Source organism: Colossoma macropomum, unplaced genomic scaffold, assembly GCF_904425465.1.
Source record: "Colossoma macropomum unplaced genomic scaffold, Colossoma_macropomum, whole genome shotgun sequence".
Taxonomy (NCBI): domain Eukaryota; kingdom Metazoa; phylum Chordata; class Actinopteri; order Characiformes; family Serrasalmidae; genus Colossoma; species Colossoma macropomum.
This window is the reverse complement of record NW_023494810.1, coordinates 35,447,737-35,458,854: the sequence shown is the minus strand read 5'-3', so window position 1 is coordinate 35,458,854 and position 11,118 is coordinate 35,447,737. Positions and strand designations below refer to the sequence as shown.

The 11,118-nt window shown below is 45.6% G+C and overlaps 1 protein-coding gene across 4 annotated transcripts in view; it reads left to right on the top strand.

Annotated features, from left to right (window-relative positions):
• The window catches only part of LOC118799425 (AMP deaminase 2), a 49,463-nt gene extending 40,289 nt beyond the window's left edge, over positions 1-9,174 (top strand). For all 4 annotated transcript variants that reach the window (XM_036559275.1, XM_036559274.1, XM_036559273.1 and 1 more), the window contains 3 exons: positions 1-77; positions 971-1,081; positions 2,506-9,174. The exon at positions 1-77 is cut by the window's left edge and continues 97 nt beyond it. In XM_036559275.1, coding sequence (XP_036415168.1) covers positions 1-77; positions 971-1,081; positions 2,506-2,721 — 404 coding nt within the window. In that variant the 3' untranslated portion in view covers positions 2,722-9,174. The remainder of the gene's footprint in view (positions 78-970; positions 1,082-2,505) is intronic.
• The last annotated feature ends 1,944 nt before the right edge of the window (positions 9,175-11,118 follow it).

Sequence of the window (11,118 nt, the reverse complement as noted above, 5' to 3'; positions counted from 1 at the left end):
CTCTGCCGGAGTATCTGTCCCGCGGCCTCATGGTGTCGCTGTCTACCGACGACCCGCTGCAGTTCCACTTTACCAAGGTAACACACACTCAGAACTCTGGGTAACGTAGTGCAGACGGGCAGACTGTTTTATTCTGAGTGCCAATCAAAAATGTTTCATTTTACTGCAAAATATATTTATCAAAGTTGCTTACGGTCAAATCTGACCTTAAAGGAGTGACTGTTCTCTTTCTTTCGGTTTCGTCTCTGGTGTGCCTGTACAATCAAACTCACATCTGGTGGGAGTGTGTAAATTAAGGCTTATTGGAATAACAACCTGAAAAAAAAGCTTTATTAGAGGTGAACTAACCAAAACTGTCATCAATATCATCAATAATAGCAATAATAAAAATAGAAATAGAAAATAACAGTAACACTGCTCATTTGTGTGCATGGCAGTCCAGTACAGCAGGGGATGGGCTCACAGTGGACAACGTGTCTTTGGAGATTAACTTACATCAGAACTTCACTCTCACACGTGAACAGTTTTACAGAATGAATATTAATGTTATTATGCTAGTTATTGAAATCTTGTTATGCTGCCTAAAATCAGTCTTTTTCATTAGAGCAGCAGAAACGGACCTTAAACAGAAGTGAGGACCCTGTTGGGGTTCATCCTAAAGTTCGGACAGGATTTAGGAGGTTCAGTCTAGTTAGGATGTTTGTGTGATGCTGGAGTTCATGATGAGATTATGAAGGTAGGAACTCTTATTCTGTAATAGCCACTGTCCGAAATTCAGTCCAGACTGAAGCCGTCATGTTCTTCTCTGTGCTCGAGTTCAGAACTTCAGTGAAGGACAGGCGGGTTCTAGAGTGCTGTGATGTGTGACTTGTGTGTATTTTATGTATTTTATGTGTTTGTATTTATAGTGTATGTTTTGTGTGTGTGTGTGTGTGTGTGTGTGTGTGTGTGTGTGTGTGTGTGTGTGTAGGAGCCCCTGATGGAGGAGTACAGTATCGCCACTCAGGTGTGGAAGCTCAGCTCGTGTGATATGTGTGAGTTAGCGAGGAACAGCGTGCTCATGAGTGGCTTCTCACACAAGGTAACAAACACACACTGTGTGTGTTTACATGATGTGTAATGTAAGATGTGACCTCAGTGTCGGATCCTTCTACTGCTGAAACACCTGGTTTCTCCCTCAGGGCTTAATAATCAATACGTCTGTGTATCTGTTTTGCAAGCACCTCACTCAGCACAGCCGCCTCACTCAGCACAGCCGCCTCACTCAGCACATCCGCCTCACTCAGCACAGTCGCCTCACTCAGCACAGCCGCCTCACTCAGCACAGTCACTCAGCACAGCCACCTCACTCAGCGAAGTCACCTCACTCAGCACAGCCACCTCACTCAGCGCAGTCGCCTCACTCAGCGCAGTCACCTCACTCAGCACAGCCACCTCACTCAGCAGTCACCTCACTCAGCACAGCCACCTCACTCAGCAGTCACCTCACTCAGCACAGTCGCCTCACTCAGCACAGTCGCCTCACTCAGCACAGTCGCCTCACTCAGCACAGTCACTCAGCACAGCCACCTCACTCAGCGAAGTCACCTCACTCAGCACAGCCACCTCACTCAGCACAGCCACCTCACTCAGCACAGCCACCTCACTCAGCGCAGCCGCCTCACTCAGCGCAGTCGCCTCACTCAGCACAGCCACCTCACTCAGCGCAGTCACCTCACTCAGCACAGCCGCCTCACTCAGCGCAGTCGCCTCACTCAGCACAGCCACCTCACTCAGCAGTCACCTCACTCAGCGCAGTCGCCTCACTCAGCACGGCCACCTCACTCAGCGCAGTCACCTCACTCAGCGCAGTCGCCTCACTCAGCACGGCCACCTCACTCAGCGCAGTCACCTCACTCAGCACGGCCACCTCACTCAGCGCAGTCACCTCACTCAGCACAGTCACCTCACTCAGCGCAGTCGCCTCACTCAGCACGGCCACCTCACTCAGCGCAGTCACCTCACTCAGCACAGCCACCTCACTCAGCGCAGTCACCTCACTCAGCACAGCCACCTCACTCAGCGCAGTCACCTCACTCAGCACAGCCACCTCACTCAGCGCAGTCACCTCACTCAGCGCAGCCACCTCACTCAGCGCAGTCGCCTCACTCAGCACAGTCGCCTCACTCAGCACAGCCACCTCACTCAGCGAAGTCACCTCACTCAGCACAGTCACCTCACTCAGCACAGTCGCCTCACTCAGCACAGTCGCCTCACTCAGCACGGCCACCTCACTCAGCACAGTCACTCAGCACAGCCACCTCACTCAGCGCAGTCGCCTCACTCAGCGCAGTCGCCTCACTCAGCACGGCCACCTCACTCAGCTGGAAACCCTGACATCCCAACTTCTTTATGCAGCTCTGGGTCTGTTTATCTAGCTGTCTGTGTCTGTCTGTCTATATATATACATGCTCTCTCTCTCTCTCTCTCTCTCCCTCTCTCTCTCCCTCTCTCTCTCTCTCTCAGGTGAAGAGTTACTGGCTGGGTCCGAGTTACACTCACGAGGGTCCGGAGGGAAACGATATCCGTCGTACGAACGTGCCGGACATCCGCGTGGCCTTCAGACATGAGACGCTGTGTGAGGAGCTGCAACTGATAACGCATGCTGTCCAGACGCAGGGCCTGGAGAGCATTCAGGAGGATGCTCCGCTCTGCATGAACCCTCTGACCTCCACACGCTGACCACAGCTCTCCTCTCGTTCGCCTCACACCTTCTCCACAGACGCCACGGATCACTGCAGGTGCCTCTGTCCTGCCTCTGTCCTGCATGCTCTGAGTTTCCTCTCTCTCCCTGAGTGACAGGGCGAGGGTGGCGGGTAATGCAGTGAGTGGGGGGCGTGTAGCTGGACTCTGCAGAGAGTGCAGCTTCTTCATTAAAGTGATAGTTTGGCTTATTACCCACCAGTTAGCACTGAGCTAACACCATAAAGATTATACCTCACCAGTTAGCACCAAGCTAACTCCTTAATGATTATATCCCACCAGTTAGCACCGAGCTAACACCTTAATGATTATATCCCACCAGTTAGCACCGAGCTAACACCATAATGATTATACCTCACCAGTTAGCACTGAGCTAACACCATAATGATTATACCTCGCCAGTTAGCACTGAGCTAACACCTTAAAGATTATATCCCACCAGTTAGCACCAAGCTAACACCTTAATGATTATATCCCACCAGTTAGCACCGAGCTAACACCTTAATGATTATATCCCACCAGTTAGCACCAAGCTAGCACCATAATGACTATATCCCACCAGTTAGCACCGAGCTAACACCATAAAGATTATACCCCACCAGTTAGCACCGAGCTAACAACTTAATGATTATATCCCACCAGTTAGCACTGAGCTAACACCTTAATGATTATACCTCACCAGTTAGCACCGAGCTAACAACTTAATGATTATATCCCACCAGTTAGCACCGAGCTAACACCTTAATGATTATATCCCACCAGTTAGCACTGAGCTAACACCATAATGATTATATTCCACCAGTTAGCACTGAGCTAACACCATAATGATTATACCTCACCAGTTAGCACTGAGCTAACACCTTAAAGATTATACCTCACCAGTTAGCACCGAGCTAACAACTTAATGATTATATCCCACCAGTTAGCACTGAGCTAACACCTTAATGATTATATCCCACCAGTTAGCACTGAGCTAACACCATAATGATTATATTCCACCAGTTAGTGCTGAGCTAACACCATAATGATTATACCTCACCAGTTAGCACCGAGCTAACACCTTAATGATTATATCCCACCAGTTAGCACTGAGCTAACACCATAATGATTATATTCCACCAGTTAGCACTGAGCTAACACCATAATGATTATACCTCACCAGTTAGCACTGAGCTAACACCTTAAAGATTATAACCCACCAATTAGCACCGAGCTAACAACTTAATGATTATATCCCACCAGTTAGCACTGAGCTAACACCTTAAAGATTATACCCCACCAGTTAGCACTGAGCTAACACCTTAATGATTATATCCCACCAGTTAGCACTGAGCTAACACCTTAAAGATTATATCCCACCAGTTAGCACCGAGCTAACACCTTAATGATTATATCCCACCAGTTAGCACCGAGCTAACACCTTAATGATTATATCCCACCAGTTAGCACCAAGCTAACACCTTAATGATTATATCCCACCAGTTAGCACCGAGCTAACACCTTAATGATTATATCCCACCAGTTAGCACTAAGCTAACACCATAAAGATTATACCCCACCAGTTAGCACTGAGCTAACACCATAATGATTATATCCCACCAGTTAGCACTAAGCTAACACTATAATGATTATATCCCACCAGTTAGCACCAAGCTAACACCTTAAAGATTATAACCCACCAATTAGCACCGAGCTAACAACTTAATGATTATATCCCACCAGTTAGCACTGAGCTAACACCTTAATGATTATATCCCACCAGTTAGCACCGAGCTAACACCATAATGATTTTATCCCACTAGTTAGCACCAAGCTAACACCTTAAAGATTATAACCCACCAGTTAGCACCGAGCTAACACCTTAAAGATTATACCCTACCAGTTAGCACTGATAGACCTGCTATGTGGTTTCTGACTGTGTGATTATAGACAACAGTGAGTCATGCAGTGTTGATACACAGTGTCTGTTAGAGATACTGAACAACTGATGATTTAGGCATTGATGCTAATTGGTGGATTATAAGTGTCCACATGTTAGCTGCATTAGCCTCATAGCTCCAGAGCTAAAACTAAAGAATCAAACTTCAGACACCAAACATGTCCCGGCTGATCGACTACGTTTGGGGTAAAGTGGGGAAATTAGGTGAATCTTCGGCTGAACTATCGCTTTAATACTGAGACATTGGGCTGTTGTATTTCGGGAGGGTTCTGCTTCTGCATGAAGAAATCTGTCAGTGTCCTCTAGTACTGTGTGTTCTGAAGCATGTGCAAAATCACCAACATTCTTATTATTACTTCACAATAATTATGTTGTTTTTGTTTACTAGTAGCAGGGACAAACAAACAACAACACTGTTTACAACTGACTCCAAATGTGAAGACGTGTCTGCCTCACGTTTCCCCATCACACACAGTCTGACTGCACTGTGTTGTGTGTTTTACACCGTGACTGTGTGAGCACAGCCGCTGATCTGAGTGTCGAGGTTTATTTGTGCAGCCCCTAGTGAGGGGACACAGCAGCACGACTCTACAGGCCAGAGATCAGGGGGGTGGGTTTAGGCTCTAGGCTAAAGGGTGTAGTGTGCAGGCTCCAGAGGGAAGGCTTCTGTGGCGTAGGGTGTAGCTTTTAGGCTGTAAGGTCTTTAGGGTGAAGGCTCTAAGGTGTAGCCTATAGGCTATAGGGTGTAAGCAAGTAAAGGCGTAAGGGAGTAACGGCTAATAGCTAAGGTGTAGTCTCTAGGGTGAAGGCTGTAGGGGTTAAAGTGAATACTGTAGGTTCTAGGGTGCATGATCAAAGATGAAGGCTCTAGGGTTTAGGGTGTATGGTTGAGGGTGAAGGCTGTAGGGTTTAGGGTGTATGGTTGAGGGTGAAGGCTGTAGGGTTTAGGGTGTATGGTTGAAGGTGAAGGCTGTAGGGTCTAGGGTGTATGGTTGAAGGTGAAGGCTGTAGGGTTTAGAGTGTATGGTTGAAGGTGAAGGCTGTAGGGTTTAGGGTGTATGGTTGAAGGTGAAGGCTGTAGGGTCTAGGGTGTATGGTTGAAGGTGAAGGCTGTAGGGTCTAGGGTGTATGGTTGAAGGTGAAGGCTGTAGGGTCTAGGGTGTATGGTTGAAGGTGAAGGCTGTAGGGTCTAGGGTGTATGGTTGAAGGTGAAGGCTGTAGGGTTTAGGGTGTATGGTTGAAGGTGAAGGCTGTAGGGTTTAGAGTGTATGGTTGAGGGTGAAGGCTGTAGGGTTTAGGGTGTAGTTGAAGGTAAAGGTTGTAGGGTTTAGGGTGTATGGTTGAAGGTGAAGGCTGTAGGGTCTAGGGTGTATGGTTGAAGGTGAAGGCTGTAGGGTTTAGAGTGTATGGTTGAAGGTGAAGGCTGTAGGGTCTAGGGTGTATGGTTGAAGGTGAAGGCTGTAGGGTTTAGAGTGTATGGTTGAGGGTGAAGGCTGTAGGGTTTAGGGTGTAGTTGAAGGTAAAGGTTGTAGGGTTTAGGGTGTATGGTTGAAGGTGAAGGCTGTAGGGTCTAGGGTGTATGGTTGAAGGTGAAGGCTGTAGGGTTTAGAGTGTATGGTTGAAGGTGAAGGCTGTAGGGTCTAGGGTGTATGGTTGAGGGTGAAGGCTGTAGGGTCTAGGGTGTATGGTTGAAGGTGAAGGCTGTAGGGTTTAGGGTGTATGGTTGAAGGTGAAAGCTGTAGGGTCTAGGGTGTATGGTTGAAGGTGAAAGCTGTAGGGTTTAGGGTGTATGGTTGAAGGTGAAAGCTGTAGGGTCTAGGGTGTATGGTTGAAGGTGAAGGCTGTAGGGTCTAGGGTGTATGGTTGAAGGTGAAGGCTGTAGGGTCTAGGGTGTATGGTTGAAGGTGAAAGCTGTAGGGTCTAGGGTGTATGGTTGAAGGTGAAGGCTGTAGGGTTTAGAGTGTATGGTTGAAGGTGAAGGCTGTAGGGTCTAGGGTGTATGGTTGAGGGTGAAGGCTGTAGGGTCTGGGGTGTATGGTTGAAGGTGAAGGCTGTAGGGTTTAGGGTGTATGGTTGAAGGTGAAAGCTGTAGGGTCTAGGGTGTATGGTTGAAGGTGAAAGCTGTAGGGTTTAGGGTGTATGGTTGAAGGTGAAGGCTGTAGGGTCTAGGGTGTATGGTTGAAGGTGAAGGCTGTAGGGTCTAGGGTGTATGGTTGAAGGTGAAGGCTGTAGGGTTTAGGGTGTATGGTTGAAGGTGAAGGCTGTAGGGTTTAGGGTGTATGGTTGAAGGTGAAAGCTGTAGGGTCTAGGGTGTATGGTTGAAGGTGAAGGCTGTAGGGTCTAGGGTGTATGGTTGAAGGTGAAGGCTGTAGGGTTTAGGGTGTATGGTTGAAGGTGAAGGCTGTAGGGTTTAGGGTGTATGGTTGAAGGTGAAGGCTGTAGGGTCTAGAGTGTATGGTTGAGGGTGAAGGCTGTAGGGTTTAGAGTGTATGGTTGAAGGTGAAGGCTGTAGGGTCTAGGGTGTATGGTTGAGGGTGAAGGCTGTAGGGTCTGGGGTGTATGGTTGAAGGTGAAGGCTGTAGGGTTTAGGGTGTATGGTTGAAGGTGAAAGCTGTAGGGTCTAGGGTGTATGGTTGAAGGTGAAAGCTGTAGGGTTTAGGGTGTATGGTTGAAGGTGAAAGCTGTAGGGTCTAGGGTGTATGGTTGAAGGTGAAGGCTGTAGGGTCTAGGGTGTATGGTTGAAGGTGAAGGCTGTAGGGTTTAGGGTGTATGGTTGAAGGTGAAGGCTGTAGGGTTTAGGGTGTATGGTTGAAGGTGAAAGCTGTAGGGTCTAGGGTGTATGGTTGAAGGTGAAGGCTGTAGGGTCTAGGGTGTATGGTTGAAGGTGAAGGCTGTAGGGTTTAGGGTGTATGGTTGAAGGTGAAGGCTGTAGGGTTTAGGGTGTATGGTTGAAGGTGAAGGCTGTAGGGTCTAGAGTGTATGGTTGAGGGTGAAGGCTGTAGGGTCTAGGGTGTATGGTTGAAGGTGAAGGCTGTAGGGTCTAGGGTGTATGGTTGAGGGTGAAGGCTGTAGGGTCTAGGGTGTATGGTTGTAGACTCTAGGCTGTAGGGGATATTAGGTATGGGGTGAAAGTCTACTTCATCTCTAATGTGTAATTGTCCCCTTCTAAAAGTTTACACCCAGTTAATCGCAGAGCATCTCAATGCAGCACTAAGTTTAGGTTCTGGGTGTAGATCTAGGGTCTAGGGTGTAAGCTGTAGGATTTTAGGGTTGGAAGCAGGATCAAGAGTGTAGGCTCTAGAGTTAAAGTGATAGATTGTAGGGTTTAGGGCATAGACAATTTTAAGATCTAGGTTGTAGACTTCAGGCTCTAGATGGGGACTGTAGATGGTAGGTATGTTTGGCTGTAGATTTTAGGGTCTAGGCTGAAGACTTTAGGCTCTAGAATTTAGGCTGTAGGCTGAGGATTTCAGGCTCTAGATTTTAGGGTCTAGCTGTACACTTTAGCCTCTAGATTTTACAGTCTAGACTAAAGACTTTAGGCTCTAGATTTAAAGGTTTAGCCTGTAGACTTTAGGCTCTAGCTTTTAGGGTGTAGAGTCTGAAGTGTTGGTTAGCTGATTCAGATGTTTGAGGAAGTGGACTAGAAGAGAGATGTGGATCGGCTTTGGTCTGTGAGGATTGGAGTGTTAAACTGAGGAACACCTGCTGCAGGTGTGTGTTAGTGTGTAGGGTGTGTGTTGTAAGCCATATAGCTGAATGGAGTCTGTGCTGTGAAGCCCCTCCCCCCTCTGCGCTGTATGGAAACGTGATTTTGTATAAAAGTTTCCTTTAAAATAAAGAGTATTTTTTTAGCAGGTAGAGAAACACTTTATATGAAGTTACTCACTGATCACCGACACACAGTCTGAGTTCAGTTCATGGAAAGTTTGAATCTGTTTCTGTTCTTTAGTGTTTATCCAGTAACACAGGCCGAGCTGTCAGAGTCAGAATGTTTATTGAACATTGAGAGTAAAGAATGTGGTGGAATTTCTGTTTTTACCTTTATGTTTTCCATATTCACACATTTTAAACGATGACAGTAATGTGAGAAATTTCTATCACTGTTATGTTATTATAGTTTAATATTTCTATCAGTTATTTAATTCTGATTTCTCTGAAAGTAGAGGTTAGTTTTCCTAAAGATTCCAAAAACTACAGCGTAGTTTACATTTCCACACAGTATCATATGAGTCACTTTTCGCCTCTGCTTTTAATTTGTTTGTTTGAAATCTTTTACATGATTTACATTTATTATTGTTGAATTCTACACAGTTCTGAAGTTTTAATTTAGATCGGTACGTTTTTTATTTACTGTTTTGTTTACCTTTATGTGTATTTGATATGAACACCGTGTCGCCGCCCTTATGGCCAGTTGATGCCGACGTTCGATGGTCTGATGAATGGAAATGCTCACTTGTACTGAGATCAAATAAAGCATGAAAGTATCATCAGCTTGTCTGTAGAGTTGATCTAAACCTGAAATGCTGCACACTGGATACACACAAGGTTCATTAATATATAACAGTCAAGAGTTTAGAGTGTTTTAGGTAAATGGGATCTACCATTATTCCAACAGAGAGGGCAAATCAGTGCGTAGGTCAACGAGATCTATCATTATTCCAACAGGTAGAGGACAAATCGAAGCGTCTGTGAACGGGATCTACCGTTATTCCAACAAACACGACAAATCAGAATGTCTGTGAACGGGATCTGTCGTTATCCCAGCAGATAGAGGACAAATGGGTGCATAGGTAAACAGGATCTACTGTTATTCCAACAGGTAAAGGACAAATTGGAGTGTCAGTAAGTGTTGATCTACTGTTATTCCAGCAGATAGAGGACGATTCAGAGCGTCTGTAAGTGGGATATTATTGTTCCTGATAGAGGACAAATCGGAGCGTCTGTAAATGGGATCTACCGTTGTTCCAACAGAGGACAAATCAGAGTGTCTGTAAACAAGATCTACTGTTATTCCAACAGATAGAGGATAAATGAAAGTGTCTGTAAATGGAGCTACCGTTATTCCAACAGGTAGCGGACAAATCGGTGCGTAGGTAAACAGGATCTACCGTTATTCCAACAGGTAGCGGACAAATCGGTGCGTAGGTAAACAGGATCTACCGTTATTCCAACAGGTAGCGGACAAATCGGTGCGTAGGTAAACAGGATCTACCGTTATTCCAACAGGTAAAGGACAAATTGAACGGTCCATAAACGGGATCTACTGTTATTACAACAGGTAGGGGTCAAAAAGAAGCATCTGTAAACGGGATCTACCATTATTCCAACAGGTAGAGGACAAATTGAACCATCTGTAACCGGGATCTATGTTATTCCAACAAAGTGGACGTATCAGTGTGTAGGTAAATGGGATCTACCGTAATTACAACAGGCAGAGGACAAATCAAAGCATCTGTAAACGTGATAAACCATTATTTCAAGAGAGACAACAAATCAGAATGTCTGTGAAGAGGATCTACTGTTATTCCAACAGGTAGAGGTCAAATAAAAGTATCTGTAAACAGGATCTACCGTTATTCCAACAGAGAGGGCAAATCTGTGTATAGGTAAACGGGATCTACTGTTATTCCAACAGATAGAGGTCAAATAAAAGTGTCTGTAAACAGGATCTACTGTTATTCCAACAGAGAGGACAAATATGTGGGTGGGTAAATGGGATCTACCATTATTCCAACAGATAGAGGACGATTCAGAGTGTCTAAGTGGGATCTGCCATTATTGTACCTGATAGAGGACAAATCGGAGCGTCTGTAAATGGGATCTACCATTATTCCAACAGACACAGGATGATTCAGAGCATTTGTAAGTGGGATCTACCTTTGTTACAACAGATAGAGGACAAATCGGTGTGTAGGTAAATGGGATCCTGTATTGATTGTTAATAAATCCATAATTCAGTGATTAGAAATAAATACAACACAGACTAGCATGCTGATTTATTCAGACAGGTCATTTTATCATACAGAAAGGTTTACTCAACACTACAGCTGCACGATATGGGCACTATATCAGTATTGTGATTATATTGATTGATATCACAGTTCTGATACTCGTTTACACAGCTCACTGTACAATCAATAACGAGACCTGCATTATTTTATCCAAAATAATTTCTATGATATAACTATGATTGGTTAGAGGCTCGTTTGCATATTACAGATTTCTGTGATGAGATGATTAATGAACATGATATTGTGCAGCTCTGCTGAGCAGTGTTTTAGTGCTTTAGTTTATCAGGTTGATCCACAGTCTGTGTTAAAGAGGCTCCGCCGAGTCCTGCAGGTGATTCATTCCAGCTCTACCTGAGCTCACCTGGACACAACTGGACAGAATCCATACAGGTAACCCAGCACTGCAGGATGTGTTTTTGTTGC